Source organism: Sardina pilchardus, chromosome 23, assembly GCF_963854185.1.
Source record: "Sardina pilchardus chromosome 23, fSarPil1.1, whole genome shotgun sequence".
In the NCBI taxonomy this organism is placed as follows: domain Eukaryota; kingdom Metazoa; phylum Chordata; class Actinopteri; order Clupeiformes; family Clupeidae; genus Sardina; species Sardina pilchardus.
The window spans coordinates 12,875,949-12,893,448 of NC_085016.1; the positions used below are offsets into that span (position 1 = coordinate 12,875,949).

The window sequence follows — 17,500 nt, forward strand, 5'->3', positions numbered from 1 at the left end:
CACACCCCGTACAGCAGCGGCAGCTTCATGGAGTCCCCCACTGCAGAGCACACACAGGGCAGAGGTCAGGGAGGTTAGAGGTCAGGGGTGTCAGAGAGGTACAAGCAGAGACGGTTTATAAAGCGAGACGACTCATATGAGGGTCAATTCCGGTTACCCTGTGACGTAGTGCCACTCCCATTTAGGAGGCAAACGGGAGAAATAAACCTTATCTCGGATTATGACCATTCCCTTAGCCCTACATTCAGCAATGCAAGTAACGAACCCATATTCTACAAGGCACACGTCTATCTAACTTTCCCACATTGAAATCGTATTTTCCAGCGTGATAAATACATAGAAAAGTAACTTTGTTCACGACCTGTCCCTTCTGACCTGACCTGTCTCCGCTAATTGCGCAGGCCACCTGTTATCAACGGCACACTGCTTCTGCTGCTTGTACACTGGTCTAAACCGATTACTCGTTTAGCCGATTACACTGATCACGCCCAGATAGGAGGCGGAAGTGGGCACCATTTCATTCCATTGAAAACCCCCTTTATGATTCATCTTCGTAACTATACGATCTTTGGTACAAGGTTTAAAGTGAGCGGGTTATGGCAGGTGACAGAGGGTGGCTCTCAAACACTCTCCTCGATCCTCAATGCTCGGTCCTCGAGGCTCGTTCCCACTAACTAACACTGGATAGATTATCCCATTGTTGCCGCCCAATCATTCTTTATCTAGATCAGTGAGGACGAGGATCGAGGAAGGAAGGGAGGGTGTATAAAAGACCAAATGAGAGGCACCCTGAGATGTTCAGTTCAACGGTGAACCATCACGATGGGAAATTGTTTGGATTTTGTCTCGCTCTAATTTAGGCCTAGAATTCAATCCACTGATAACATGCAGATTGATTAAACACAAATTGTTTTGATTAATCAGATAATGTAAAATACAATTTAATCCACACAAAAATGGGGAGTTTATAAAAAGCATTCAGAACACATGAAACGTTAAAACTAAGAGGGGGAAAACAAAAATTGTCTAAATAAAAACAAAAGAGTTAATCAACATAAATGCTGCTTAAACTAAAAGCTAGTAAAAAATCTGTGTAATCTCCTAAAAGCTACAACAAATATTTACATATAAGGTACAGTAAAGTTTTAATGTTCCCTACAGATGAAACTGGAGACACATCACATAACAAACCTGGACGAAAATAGACTTGTGGAGTCCTTATATGCTTAATTAGACTCACACTGTGTCAGCTGTAGACCAGAAGGCTCACTGATTGGACCCTGCTGTCTAACCTAAATACCCTCTTCCTGTTATGGTCCATAGACAATTGCTTCTTTTGCATGGTGTGAATAACAGCACTGTGTTGCAGCAGCGTGCAGTACTATGAGAGGAGGGCACTCTGGTGTGCGGTGCACACTGGGTGAACATGTGGGTAATGCTATGCGTGGAGTCTTCGGAGTCCCAATATAAACATGCATCTCGGGCGATTTTTCGTACGGAGCATGGCGTCTTTGTTTAGTGATGAGTGCACAACCACAAGGGATGCGCACCCACACACGCGCACACCACACACACACACACACACACACACACACACACACACACACACACACACCACACACACACAATCTGCTTCATTAAGCTCTCTTATAAAAACACAAAGCATCAGCAGGTGCTGGGTGCTCTGCACCCACCGAGTCTTAATTACTCCGTTCTAAGCAGTTTCCCCTTCATCTCCAATTTTAGGCAACAACACAGATGCAAAAACCTGCTAAAGATGCATTCCGCCGTGCCGACGCAGGGAAACACTGACCGTCCACTTCACGAAAAAAAAAAAAAAGCCCACATACAACATTTTAATGTCGTGACGAATAAAATACTATGGGAACAGCTTCCATGAGCATAGCACTCCATAAGCAGCATGATGTTAATATTAAAGGGACACTTCACCGATTGGCATTAAGCTTTGAATCTTCAGAAAACCAGTCATGTTTTTGAATGGTCGTGCATCATTCCCTCAGTTTGCCTTGAGATGGGAGAAATACAGATTTCAATGTTGGACTTCCTGCTTTCAATGATGTAAAAATCATCATTTTACATCATTAAAAGCAGGAAGTCCTATTCATGGGTTTCATTGAAATCCGTATTTCTCCCATCTCAATAAGGCAAACTGGGGGAATGATGCACGACCATTCAAAAACATGACTGGTTTTCTAAAGATTCAAAGCTTAATGCTAATCGGTGAAGTGTCCCTTTAACACTGTTGTCTGCTTGCTATATATGTGCTGGTGTTGACAGTCTCTCTTCACTCCCATAGACTACCGTCTTCTTTTGCGTCTATTTACGGGACTTTTTCCTTCTCTGTCAGTAGCTTGACTGGATGAACAAGGCAAATGGAAAAAAAAAAAGTGACAGTCGAGGCCGACAAATAATCAAACAGATAAATATACTGTTTTGAGATGTTATCAAAAGCAAAATGTACTTTCCATAACAAAAAGTAGGCCAACTGACATGTTACGCACATGCAGCAAACTATATGAGCTGTTTGCCTTGGCTATACTGCTACAGATATATTCGCATTCACTTTCAAAATATGCCATCTGTTCCACTTCACTGACACAATTGTTGTCTGTGTGAATGGATAATGAAAGGCGTTCTCCTCCAGTTGCAAGAATGCCTTTGAGAGCTATAACTATCTGCACTTGGAAAGCTGCTACAATGACCTGTGATGCCAATGCAATGGCATTCAATGATTGTTTTAAATTTCACTCCAGCAGCAGAATGTCTGAGCTCACACTTCCTGTCATCATGCAGCCAGCAGAACCTCCATCCCAACACACACAGACACACAGACACACTCACTCACACACACACACACACACACACACACACAAGCGCGTGCCCGCACACACACACACACACACACAAACACACAGTCACACACACACACACAAACACACTCACACACACACACACAGACACATCACACACACACACACACACAAAGCGCGCGCCCGCACACACACACACACACACACAAACACACACACACACACACAGACACACACACAAGCGCGCGCCCACACACACACACACACACAAACACACACACACTCACACACACACACACACACACACAGACACACACACGCTTAAGCACACTCACACACACAAACACACACACACACACACACACACACACACACATTCTTTTTCATACACTGCTTAATAATGAAATAGAACACTTATCATGACCCTATCATATTAATGACATCAAAACCACGGAGCAGACAAGGATTTTAAAAAATTCAATTCTGCGTAATGGATGTCGGCAGGACGAGACTAGGACCCACACGGCCGTTATCTACTCACGGGCGAACTTGACGTTGAGGAAGACCCTGGCGGAGGTGAGGGCGGGCGCCTGGCTCCAGGCGCCAGTGGTGGGCGAGCGCAGCCAGGGCGTGGCGGCGCAGTGGTACTCGCCCGTGTCGTTGTCCTGCGTGCCGTAGACGCTGAGGCCGTAGGAGCGCGCGCCCAGGCGCTCCACGCTCACGTCGCTGCTGTCGTTGCGCGGGCTGGTCTTGACCACGCCGTGCCGGTCCATGGTGGCCAGCAGAACCGGGTTGTCGGCGCCGCGCAGCCGCGTCAGGAACCAGCGCAGCTCGAACGCCATGTCGTCTAGAGGTGGAGAAGGAAAAAGGAGGAGAGAGAGGGAGGGAGGAAAGAAGAAAAAAAGAGAGAAAGAGAGAGAGAGCATACGATGAGAAATGAGAGACATGTTATAAATCGTGTTGTTGGAAGGACAGGACAGAAAAGACGGAGAGTGAGAGAAAAGACCGAAATAGAAACAAATAAGACAACACTATAAAGGAGACGAAATGAAAGGAGGAGCAGAAAAAAAAGGGATTGAGATTGAGAGAGGAAATCAGTTGGAGCTGGGTGACTGACCTGACCTCTTGTAAAAATATAATCAAAAACATCCCAAGTCTTCTAATATACCTGAACAAAAATAGAGCTTTGTCCTTTTACATTTAATTACACTCCCCCTGAGCCAGCAAATACTCTGAGCCGAGCCTGCTGTCTAACCCACATGTCTGGCTCCTCCTTATGAGAGCCTGAAAAGGTAACTGGACCACTGTGAATAGAGGTAGCTGCTCCTTTCTCAGGCAACAGTCTTATGAAACAGGTTAGAGTGTATCACTGGTTGATACTACTGCCAGAACAAAACTAATGCCCCAAGTAATGAAATATACAGTAATGGGCATGCTTATTGCCATTGAGAGTGCTGTTCCCAATGGGTAACATAGGAATTATCAAAGCTCTATAAATTGCTCCAACACTGGCATCGTACAGTCTTCGTATTGGTGTAGTGCACTCAACACTAGGAACACTTCTGCCCTAAAAGCACAAAGAGGAGTCATTACTGTGAGACTGTGCACAGGAAGGGAGCCATTCGCTGCGTGGAAGCATTTTCCTGTTATCCTCCACAGAGCAATGAAGGCTGCTTTATCACTGAGCAATTACACTACTCAGTGTCGGGTAGGGACGTCAAATATAACTATAAATTCAACATGGCCGACCTCCAGCATGTGTGTAGGTATGTACGGTGCGAGCATAAGGATCCCACTGGGGGATGATGATGATAATGATGACGATGGTGATGTGAGGAAGAACGTGGAGAGAGCGCATCCAACAAACAGGCAATTAGGGGCAGTGGCAAGATGGTCTACGTTGTCTCACCCAGCCATCCTCCCACACACACACACACACACACACACACACACACACACACACACACACACACACACACACACACACACACACACACACACACACACACACACACACACACACACACACACACACACACACACACACACACACACAAACACTCACACTCACACTCACACTCACACTCACCGAACACACACACACACACACACACACACACACACACACATTCACACTCACATAGGCACACACAGGCATGCAGGCAGGCAGACACACAAGGCTGAGCCAAAGACCTGAATAGCATGGTTCTTTGATGAGGGGTTCTTCCCTTGCATTTATCACAAAGCGAACAAAAGACAAAAGCAAGCGGAGTGGGAAGTATTCAAGGCCACAGACAAGGATAAGAGGTGAAAGAAGAGGGCGGGGAGGAGGGGGGGGCAGGGTTAACAAATGAGACAGAGAGAAAAGGGGAGAGAGAGAGAAAGAAAGGAGGAGTGCGCTGAATTCAGAAGCTATCAAATGATAATGGAAGATTACGTTAATTATTGTATCTGCGCTCCCGATTTCCCTTTTCGACTGCTCTAGCAAGGACGGAGGATATCTCTGATGACCTGATGCATTTTGAGCGGTCAACCCAGTGGAAGGGCCAGGAACGGGCAAAGTCTCGGTCGATGCGCTACTCTGTCTGTTTGTGGCATTTGGTGATGCAGGAGGCCTCTGAAGCGAAGCATGTGCACTCTCCACAGTCACTCAACTGAGAAAGAGCAGCGCACAAGAGCTTCTGACCGCATCATGACGGATGGGTGGACACCTCACTGTTGGGGCCACAAGCCTTTACAATGCTGAGATGACAACACACGTGGCGACAAAATACGAATGCATATTCTTCAACAACAAACAATCACTCAAGAAGAATGTTATATACTTCAGCACCCACATACCGGAAAAATATGCAAAAACAATATAGATTATGTAAAGTACAAATAACATTACATTTCATGGGACATGAACTGCATGAACTGCAGATATCCCGCATGCTTGTGTGCCTTGCCATCTTGCCATGGACAGTCCGTGTTCCAGTGGCCACATTTCCACCCTAATGTCCTCAGCGCTGGCATACTCTGTACTCTGATGAGGACAATAATGAAGACATAGATGGACAAGACAGGGCAGCAGTATTCATGGAGGTCAGTAAGGATAAGACTGACGGAGCGGTCAAGGAGCGCTACGCATTCGCAGGCGAGGGTCGACATGTCCGCACTTGCGAAAATGGCTTCGGGGCTTTGCTAATGCCAAATGGCATTCAATAAAAAAAGATTATACAGTCCATCCAGCTCATTGAAGTCACATTCAAGTCTCTGAATGCCTGCAAACCCCAAGACTGCTTTAGTTACCGATGAATGGTCTGTTTTCCAAGCCTATCCTTGACATCAAAAGGCTGCCTCTGCCATATTTAAGGTTCCTATTCTTTCGCAACCAGATGGCACAAAGACCAGGAAACATTCGTCTCCCCTCCCTTATCCTCTTAGACTCTCTATCAGGAACATTAAGCACAACTAATACTAGACACACGGCAACTTCAAAAGAACAAAAATAACATGTTGCCTTGATCACCGAGATGAGGCCACCAACCCCAGACCCAAAGAAAACACAGAACACGGAGACATTATGAGATGACGCATCCATGCATGTCAACACACTCCAAACAGACCACCACGGAGCAAACATATTATGCCAAGATGCCTCCTGCACCAAGAACAAGGGAGTAAATGCCTAATGTCTTACAAACCAAACCCCACACAGTACTGACAGACACTTCATATCAGCGTAGCCTCGAGTTCAAACAGCTGCAGGCTTGGTGAGGGACATGATGTCAAAAGTGCCTTACAAATGGACACTACACTACAAGGCGGATAGGTCAAACAGGGGAAGCTGACATAGATCTCTGCTGGAGTCAAAACTGAATGCCGCTTTCAGAAGAACTAAGTAGGACATTGTGAAACCGCTGATAGTATCACTAGCCCAAAGGATGGTCTTGTTCTCACCATTTAGGCTGAGCTAAACAGCAACTCAGAAATAGAAGCAGGCTAGCTCTGGGTTGAATTGCAGTCGATGATGATAAAACAAATCACGAATCACTTCGGTTCTAAAGCTATAAATGTGAAAATACAGAAACAAACACAGCTTTTTAAAGTTCAGCCAAATGTCAAGAGAGAAAAGTACTAGAGAGAACTATTAGAAAGATTTTCAGGAGAGCATCTGCTTGCCATTTACAAGAGCGTATTAAAACACACACACACACACACACACACACACACACACACACACACACACACACACACCAGCTCTCGTCTTGCACAATGGTATCCTTGGGAGACATTAGCTCTGAGAGACAGAATACACAAGCTGCGTGCTGTCGACACTCTGGAATTTCAGACGTTGACGTCTTAACCCACACTCGGGACTCGGGAGGAAGGTGTACGGAGGGGGATGCCCAAAGGACGAACATGCCACAACAAAGCACGGTGACAAACGCACACAACTGGCGCCGTGTGCGCCAATCACGTTCCCACGAGACTGCACAGCCACAGGGTCAGAAAAACAGGTGCACGGCAGTGTGCTCCGACGTACTCCGAGCGTGAGTAGTTCGGCAACAGTTTCCTCAGAAAGTGTGTCAGGTGCTGGGAGCCGAGCGAGAAACTTCCAGCTCTCGTGCCTGAACATGCCCCGATGACATCAATACTGTTAATAAAAATACATTAAATCATCTCTCGGTGACTCAAAATGCCCTTTCAAAGCAGTCAGAATTCTTTGGGGAGGAACATTGTGTTATCAGATTTTTTATTTTTTTTATATTTTTTGTGCTGGTTCTTAGTATTTCTGCCTTGGATGTTATTTACATGTGAAAATTTCACTCAAACTCCACTATCATCACCAGTAGATAACAACCAAAATTAGAAACGTTCTAAATCTCAGCTGAAGAACAGACAAATCATTGGCTCTTGGCCACTCTATACTTTTCTCCTGACACACCAAGTCTTAAATAACCTCTAACGTGACAGAGCATTGCGTTATGATGAAAGAAATGTCCTCAAAATGAAACTATGACGAAAGATGAAAGGAAGGTTAAATGCATAGCTACACACACTATACAGTACTAAGGGGTTCAAACAGTTTGCTCAGCTTCTATCAACAAATCCCTGGTTGTAGCTTTGGTAAGCTTTACATAAAGTTAAGCACATTCAAAAGTTGATGTAGGTCCACAGCATTGATAACATGAGGTTTTAATGTTATCAAGAATAGTGGAATAACTGGCGTCATATCTTAGCAATTCCAGACCGAGAGAGAGAGAAAGAGAGCGAGAGAGAGAGAGCGAGAGAGAGAGAGAGAGAGAGAGAGAGAGAGAGAGAGAGAGAGAGAGAGAGAGAGAGAGAGAGAAAGAGTGTGTGTGTGGATGCACAAATGCATGTGTGTGTGTGTATGTGTGTGTGTGTGCGTGTGTGTGTATGGGGGGGGTATCCCCTTGTGTTTGTACTTGTCTGAAAGGTTCTCCGTCCCTCTGATATGAAACTCTTTCCTACATGGCTGCGCCTATGAAAGCGAAGCATCTAGGGATAATTAATTGAAAGACTAATCTTTAATCATAGCAGCACTATCATCATTTCTAATTATGTCACCATGTGCTGAGTGATAAGATGACATAATAACTGAAGAACTGACAACACCCCAGCCCACTCCCTATATCCCCTTCACTCCCCCACAGCTGGCCTCCCCATCCGCTCCACCTCCCCACATATCACACACACTCACACACACACACACACACATATTCACACATACACACACACGCACACGCACACACACACGCACACGCACACGCACACACATACACACTCACTCACACATACACTCACATACACTCACACTCACACACACACAAACACACACACACTCTCAGCTCAATGGGAAAGAGAGCATCTGGATCCTCTCTGTCCAGACTGAGACACCCCCACCCGTCTCCTCCTCATATACACACACACGCCCACACACACCCCACTCAAAACTCCCACAATACATTTGCAGACACTTGGGCAGCCATCGAACTGCTGACAAATGTTGGTGTTAAGTTGAGTATCAAACTGAACCTGTGAATGATTTCCCTCTTGATTTTAGTGACTTAATTGATTACCTCTTGTAAACTTTTCAAATGTTTGTCTTGTAATGTATGCCTGAATTATATGCCTGCTGAGTGACTGTAGAAGTACTTATACGCTTGGCTTGTTCTAAAGATTCTTTGCTATCAGATTTCTGTTCTCCTTCCCTCGTTAAGTTTTCAGGGAATAAAAGCAAAATCCCTTCTGTGTATAAACACAATTAGTTCCAATAAAATGAATAACTTCAGTAAAGTCTTGAGAAATTCAGCCATACTCAATGGGAGCAAAGTGCACAACGGATGACTGTTTCTAGGGGTTCAAACAGGCATGTGACCACACAGAACTGTTGTAAAGGGCTGTTCACACCAAGAACGATAACGATAACGATAAATAAATATCACTCTCGTTAATATGAATGACAACGTTCACACATAAACTATAACGATAATGACATGAAGAACGATATCGTTGCTGATCACTTTCAGAGCGATTTTGAGAACGATAAAAAGCTAACAGCCAATCAGAACCCAAAATATTCTAGCCATCACATTCATTAACATGAGGAGAGAATTTTCTTATCGTTGGCCAGTGTGGACGCTTTTATCGTTATGGTTATAGTTATCGTTATCGTTATCGTTCTTGGTGTGAACGGCCCTTAACACCTCAAGAAACTGGGTTAGGCTGATTTGTCTGGATGATTTAGTCTCTCAGTGCCGTTTGACTGGAGGGGCGACACATTGCTGTGCAGCCCATGAGATACCTGCCAACAAGAGAGCGCAGCTCCAGATGTTTCTCTGTTTTTCATGTGCAAGTATGCAGCTGCACGCTCCGCTAAAGCATGTGACCTTGCGCTTTAGACCGAGCGGCCCTCTGAATGTAAATACATCCTGACTCGCAAACATCCTATACTTTACTCACCAGGATATGCTCTTAATGGTTAACAAATGACAGCATAAAAAGTATACTCTTACAAAGCTGACACACACACACACACACACACACACACACACACTAGCACAAATACACTAACAAAAGCTCTAGTGAGTGTTCCCGTCAACAAACACATCTGCTGTTATTTGAGGAACTGCTCTGTTCTGGAGCCCCTTGTCTTGAGCGTGACCTGTGTTGTCCTTGGCAGAGGGAGTCCGACTCTGACACCGACACCCCGGCAAGAGCAGAGGAGGCACAGGAAGCGCCGGAGAGAGAGCGCTTCTACGCGAGCAAGCACGCAGGAGGAGCACGGGCCAAACAAACGGCCGACAGAGACAAACCTCGAGAAAAACTCACTTTTAATGAGTCCAATATGAGGGAGAGGTTGCCGATAACGGTCAAGAATAAAATAACACAGGGACAGAAAAAAAGTAAAGAAATAAATGAATAGAAAGTGTTTCACTGGGGAGTACAACTGAACACTCCTTCCAGTAAAAAAAAAAAAAAAGGGTCAGTTCACGTCTACCCCGCCCATGTACTGGAACACTGGGATGGGCTTCCATTCACCAGAGCGGTCAGAGTGAGAGTAAAAAAAAGAGGGGGTGTGGGGGGGGGCAGTCTGAGGCGATTGATTTAACATGTCAATGTTAATAGGAAGCGATCAAATATATGTCATCTGGGGTGGTCGGTCGTGTTTAATTACAGTAGGAAATGGGAGCAGGCGTGAGCGCGCACATTTGTGTCTGTGCATGTGTGCATATGTGTGTGTGTGTGTGTACGTGTGTGCACTGTATGTGTGTGAGTGTATGAGAAAGAAAAATAGAGTGTGTGACCCAAGGAAAAGAGAGATGAACACGGAAAAAAGTGTGTGTGTGTGAGTGTGTGTGAGAGAGAGAGAGAGAGAGAGAGAGAGAGAGAGAGAGAGAGAGAGTACGTGAGAGCTCACACGTGTGAATATGTTTGCATAATCGGAAAACACAAGTAGCCACCCTAATGCATTCCGATACTATTAGCCGTTATTGCGAGGCGCCATTAGCTCACGCTGCGCGCCCGCTGAAGAGCCCAAGCGTTTGGCCGCGCGGGCTCGGGCTCGGGCACTGGCACTTGCCTGGGTTTGGAGGGGTTCCAGAGACACTCATGGCACACTCCATCTTGGCCGTCTCCCAGGGGTACACGCTGGTGGAGTCGGAGCTGATGGAGATGCCGAACGACGGACCTGTGAGGAGAGAACGAGACGCGCGGCCGTTAGGAGACAGATAAAGAGCAGGCAACACAGCTACGGCACGGCAAACATCATACACCTCGCGGCTGTGAAAAAAAAAGGGGGGGGGGGGGCGTCAACCGTCAACCATCTGGACTGAAAGATGGCTTCTGAGCGTGTCGGTTTCTCACGGGGGCCCGTGTGCGCTGGATTTCTCTGGAGGATTTTGTTTTCTGTCGATGGAAAACACCTCGCTATGTTTTTTTTTTGTTTTTTTCCCCATCACAACACTATAGCGCAACGCTGTCGGAGCAGGAACATATGGAAACGAAGAGTTTGCGCCTTTATACATAATTCACTATACGTCTTCCTTCTTTTCTTCTATGCAGAATGATCTGTTTTGTTCTACACTGTGCACCAACAAATCTCTGTTTTTTTCCCCCTCCCCTTCACACACACACACACACATGCTGGCAACCTGGAGGGCTAAAGGGTGTGTGGGGGTGTGTGTGTGGGTGTGTGTGTACGTGTGTGTGTGGCGGGAGGCTATGCGAATCTGCTGTTGGTTTGCTCTAGGGATGCGGGGACTCCTCCAGTCCCACACCAAGTGTGAACATGTGCGTGTGATGCTTGTGGCGCTTCTGCTGCTGGTGGTGGTGCTGGTGGTGGTGCTGGTGGTGGAGGTGGCGGCGGCATCCACCCGGGCATCACTCATCTGCGCCCGCGCAGACTAAATGATCCGTGCCAAGACTGAGAAATGCCGTCGCCTCGACGCACAGGCGGCGGAGCCGGGTGGGTCTGTTTATGACGTCTGGCTTCGAGGATGTCACACTTCAGACGAGGGGCGAGCGGGGGAACGACAGAAGGAAAAGAAAGATGGGAAAGAGGGATGGAGAGAGAGAGAGAGAGAGAGAGGGATGAGGAAAGGAAGAGAACGAAAAGAGAGAATAGAGAACAGCACAGAACAGGCGTGGGGGGATGACAAGACCATGTCCCCAAGAATGCGGAGAGGCCAGTGGTGCTGGTATTTCATGCAGCATCTCATCCCCGGGGGGGCATGGGGGGGGGCGGGGGGGGGGCCAGCCTGCTTTGAAGATCCCACTGCCAGAGGAGAAGAACTGTCCAACAGAGCCTCTCCACAAACCCAGCCACCCTCCCTGCCCACCCACCCACAAAACCAACCCCCATCCTGGGTCTCTCTGGGGCGAGGGCTGGGGGTGGTGGTGGTGTGGTGGAGTGGAGCGCAGCAGTGGTGCAGTGCTTTTGGGAGATGAGGAGCCCCGGTACCAGGCTGCCACCAGGGGTTGCTTTAGGGGGGGTTGGGGAACTTACTGGCTCCCCAGAGAAACAACACAAGAACTTCAAACAAGAGGGAAAGTAGGCCGTGGTCCTGAGTTTGTGTGTGTGTGTGTGTGTGTGTGTGTGTGTGTGGGTGTGTGTGTGTGTGTGTGTGTGTGTGTGTGTGTGTGTGTGTGTATATGTTTGTGTGTGTGTGTGTGTGTGTACTGTATGTGTCTGTTGGTGTGTGTGGTGTGTGTGTATGTGTGTGTATGTGTTTGTGTGTGTGTGTGTGTGTGTGTGTGTGTGTGTGTGTGTGTGTGTGTCTATGTGCGTGTACAGTATGTGTGTGTGTGCATGTGTCTGTTAGTGTGTGAATGTGTGCTACGTTTATGTATATGGGAGTGTGTGTGTGTGTGTATAGGAGTTTGTTGTTACAGTATGTGAATGTACAGTATATGTGAATGTGTGTGTGTGTAAGTGTGTAATGTCACACAGGAACTGGGTTTCTCTGTCAGAAACGACTGGAAGCAATAGCAAGAACTGAATGCCAAATGCCAGTGAGGAATCATAAGAGACATCATTTGTGGCGCTAAGCTAAAGCCTATGAAGACCTTGCCCCAGGACCTGCTCCAGCTCCAGCTCCTCCAGGAATATCTGAATGTCAGTGACTGTTTGAGAGCCATCGGAGGCATAGTATTCATTGTGTATAATTTCACGTCATTTTGATTCTTGGTTCAGCCTATGCCTATCGCCACAAAGTATTCTTTGTTCGAAAAAAGGACTGCTGAAGAACGCAAAAGTTTGTATCTTTGTGTCATTCAGTTGTCACTTCAGTTGTCACTTCAGTTCTTCACCTCAGTTGTCACTTCAGTTGTCACTTCAGTTCTTCACCTCAGTTGTCACTTCAGTTGTCCCTTCAGTTCTTTATGACTTCTAACACAAACAACATGATCGTGAAGGTGTGATGATCATCCTCCTACCTGTGTGTTCGAAGGAGATCTGGACTCGGTTGGACTCCGATCGCACCGCCTTGGTCCAGTCCATCTCCCCGGGCTGCTTGGTCCAGGCGCTCACCTCGCACGAGTAGTAGCCGCGGTCCGACACCTGGACGCCCTGCAGCCGGAAGCTGAACTCGTGCGGCCCGGTCCGCAGCAGCACCACCGAGTCCTGGCGGCCCGGCTCGCTCCAGTCCTCCAGGCGCGCCACCGCCTCCGGGCTGAGCGAGGCGATGCGGCGCTGCGGGGAGCTCGGCGTGGCCTGCGAGTGGATCAGCACCGAGTAGGCCGGCCCGCGCAGGTTCTCGGCCATCACCTGGCAGCTCATCTCGAAGGTGGCGCCGCTGAGGGTGGCCTCGCGAACGCGCCGGGCCACGACTCGCAGCGTCGGGCCTGATGGGAGAGCACAGAGGGGGAGAGAGAGAGAGGGAGAGAGAGAAAGAGGGAGACAGATAGAGAAAGAGGGTGAGAGAGAGAGAAAGAAAGAGAGAGAGAGAGAGAGGGAAAAGGGAGAGAGAGATATATAGAGAGAGAAAGAAAGAGAGACAGAGAAAGAGGGAGAGAGAGAGAGGGAGAGAGAGAGAAAGAGAGAAAGAAAGAGAGAGATGCTTACAAACACAAAAACTCTCCAGGACACCCATATGCACAAGGTGTGTAACTAAAACACAAACGTGTCATGTACAACACCTGCATGGCCAATCTGTGGTGAAGAGCTTGCATTCTACAACCAAATGGCATGAAGCCCTTCAACATGCAAGGCTGTTCATACAGATGATTTGCTGTGGTGCAGTGCTGCCACTTGTACCCCATTTCCCCAAGAGACTTCACTGCTGAAGCTTCCCATTTCATCGATACAATCTTTAAGGTTGGGAACAAAAAATTAATCCTGAGCACAACAACAAGTTTGCCACAACAACAGCCACCCGCCAGCCAACTGTGCAAAGAGGTCGTTTCCTGCGTCATAATGTCTAATGTTAAATCTGTTTGGATGTTAATTGCCAACTGTGGGAAATCCGTGGCAGAGCTAGTTGAAAACAAAAATATATTATTGCTATTTGCAGGCAAAAAAACAGAACCTTTGTTATCGAATGAAGGCAGCGACTTAAGGGATGTCTCTTAAGGGTTGTTGAGAGAGGACAGGGTGTATGGCTGGGCTTTGAAGCTCCATGAGCAAAAACGGCACACAGACAATACAAAAAACAACAGAGATAAAGTAAGAGTGGAGTTGGACAGCATATTAATACTCTGGCCTGAGGACAAGCAGCGAGCCAATGGACTATAAGACAGGCCTCTAACAGTACCACTGTTCTCCCATATCCTCTCAACCTGGACTCATGAGGAGTGAAATTAGCCGGATCCGCTTAGGCGAACAGCTCGACACATTTTTTAAAATTACATTTCACAGGTCTGCAAAGAGCAGGCTACATAAAGCTGGCTAAGTCTGTTAGTAAGTTATGGGTTTGTGTTGGAGCAAAATATCTGCATCCACTGTTAACAGGATCCACTGGATTAAAATCCTAATGGATTGTCAAACAACTAAGAATAGGTGTAATAGAACATACTGTATAGGTTCTACGGCCTATGTTTGGTCTTATCAGTACAACACTAAAGATACAGTTAATACAGAGAGACACAATTATGAATGGAGATATGGTTACCCCATAAATATTAATTAATCAGTCAGTTACAATCAGTTAATCAATGACAACTGGTTATCACTACAAAATCTGACCAATGGAAGCCAGCCAAGCACGCATAATTTGGAGAGACAGAAAACACTACGGGGGAAAAACATTCAAATCTCTGCATCTGTGCTGCACAAACCAGCGCAGTCACTCTTGTATTTATGAGGCTTTTCAAGTGACGGAAAGAGAAAAAAAAGGAAAAAAGGGGGGAAAAAAGTTTGGCATTGCCTAACCCTCCAGGGGCCGGTGACTGATCTGCATGTGTGATCAAACCAGGCAGCTGCCAAGAACGCTCCAGATTCTTCACAACTGCAGCCTGATATCTTGTTTTAGAAACCAGGTGCTCGTGGGAATTGCAATTGTATAAGTATTTCATGAGACAACTCTATTCCATGATTACATCACAACAGAACCCTGGTGGTCAGACAAAGGCAACATAAATAAATAAAATAAATAAATAAATAGAATAATGATGTACCGCCGCCCTTAAAAATTGCTTCGGTCTGGCGCCACAAAGGATTATGGGTGTGTTGGAATCTATGTGTATATGTTATTCTGCAAAAGTCATCAATTTTGATTTAGTAAGTACAGTGCAATATGGAGGAGACTGCAGTGTCATGCTAGAATCAGAATGCTCAAATGAACACACAGTGTGTAATTACACAGGTACCAGCTACCAAAAATCCAGCACTTAACAGCATTGATACTGAATCCATTACGAATGTAAAAATATGCACGTTGGAAACCCCACACATAAAAGATCCTTTTCAGCCAAGGACAGCAATTCCATTAGACAAATATATCATAATGATGTCCTATTTAATCATTTAAAAAGCATTTTCATCTAACACCATTCTAACGCTGGTGCACCATATATTTTTAAACCCACTTTCTTCCTGGATATTGAACCCATAACCTTGTGACAGCTACCACTGAGTAAAATACAGAGAGCGGCTCCTTCATTTGCATCTAGCTAGCAGATATATTTAGATAAAAGCATATTTCATGCTCTTCCACTCCATGTGAGATGAACACTGAGCCTTATTAATGGCTTATTATCGCACCGAGCCATATTCTTAAGGTGGGCCCTCGCAGATGAGAAACGGAGATCTTCCTTAAATCTCGACCGCGCCATGTTTTACACGTCTTACGACACAATTCACAAGCGTTCTGTAGTAGAGCATCTCTCCCGAGTAGCTTTGGAGTGCGGATCACTGAACCGAGCCCTGGAATGTCTACAGCTATTTCAAGTAATGACTTTGACTAGTTGAGCGTTGAGAATCTGTTTTTAGCTACAGAGAGGTCGTTCTTTTGAAAACGGAGTAGATCAATCAAACAATAAAATAAGTAAATAAGTGTAATAAATAAATAAACAAACAAACACCAGGCTGTCGTACTCACTCTTCATGGCGAAGGACAGCTTGAAGGGGGCGGTCTGCTGGTCGACGGCGCTCTCCCAGACGCCGTGGCGACCGGGCGTCCAGACGCTGACGCTGCAGCTGTACTCGCCCAGGTCCATCTCGCCCGTCTGCAGCAGGCGGAGCTTGAAGGTGAGCGGCTCCTCGCGCGTCACGGCGACCAGGCCGGCGTCCAGGCGCCGGCGGTGGCGCGGGCCCGGCGCGAGCGCGCCGTTGGCGTCCAGCGAGCCGATCGTGACGCTGCGCTGGGCGGCGGTGGTGGCGCCGGGCGAGGCCAGGTGGGCGGGCGCCGCCGTGTGGTGCCAGGAGACGGCGAAGCGGCCGTCCCGCAGGTGCGTCACGTTGGTCACGCGGCACTCCAGCTCGGCGGGGTCGCCGGGGAGACGGGGCGTGGCCAGGGCCGAGAAGAGCACGCTGAAATCGGTGTCTGTTGAGAAGGACGGAGACATCAGCGCACAGCTTAGCACTGTTACCTACAGTATAGCAGTGGTTCTCTAACTTATCACAATACCACCTCAGAGAACAAAGTACCACCATTATGGTACTTTGACCACCATTATGACCAGCATTAAAATGCGGTAGCGTAGGCCAATTTTAATATATTTTACACTGTACAACTGTTTCACATTGTTGTTGTTTTTTTTTTCAAGAAAGATAAAAACTAGTTTAAATGTAACAATTTTTCATTATATATACAAATATACTGTATATACAAGTGATTATATTTTCTTCATGAAAAAAAAAACCCAACATCTTGGAGACTCCTGGAGTACCACAAAGGAGAGTCCGCGTACCACAGTTTGAGAACCACTGACCTATAGCAAATAGCTCAGGTGATGGGTTCACATCCCACCTAACTTCAGTTCAAGGACAGGGGAGAAGATATCAGCCCACAGCTAAACAGTTAAGCAGCAAAGAGAGCAAAAATTGTGGCTTCATATTATCCTGAGTGAAACCAGCCGAATCTGCGATTACATTTGAATTCCGTAAACCTTGGTGATGCCAGCTAAATCTGAGATTACATCTCAAATCACCTAAAACCCAGGAATCAATCGCAACTGCTTATCCAGCCTGGGGTGGGCTTTATTCGATGACAGACAAGGTA

General features: G+C 46.7%; 1 protein-coding gene across 1 annotated transcript in view; it reads right to left on the reverse strand.

Moving 5' to 3' along the window:
- The window catches only part of ptgfrnb (prostaglandin F2 receptor inhibitor b), a 42,312-nt gene that overhangs the window by 1,986 nt on the left and 22,826 nt on the right, over nucleotides 1–17,500 (reverse strand). The window contains exons 5-9 of the mRNA XM_062528324.1: nucleotides 16,379–16,822; nucleotides 13,278–13,685; nucleotides 10,924–11,031; nucleotides 3,373–3,678; nucleotides 1–40 (exon numbers count right to left, since the gene is read on the reverse strand). The exon at nucleotides 1–40 is cut by the window's left edge and continues 1,986 nt beyond it. Coding sequence (XP_062384308.1) covers nucleotides 1–40; nucleotides 3,373–3,678; nucleotides 10,924–11,031; nucleotides 13,278–13,685; nucleotides 16,379–16,822 — 1,306 coding nt within the window. The remainder of the gene's footprint in view (nucleotides 41–3,372; nucleotides 3,679–10,923; nucleotides 11,032–13,277; nucleotides 13,686–16,378; nucleotides 16,823–17,500) is intronic.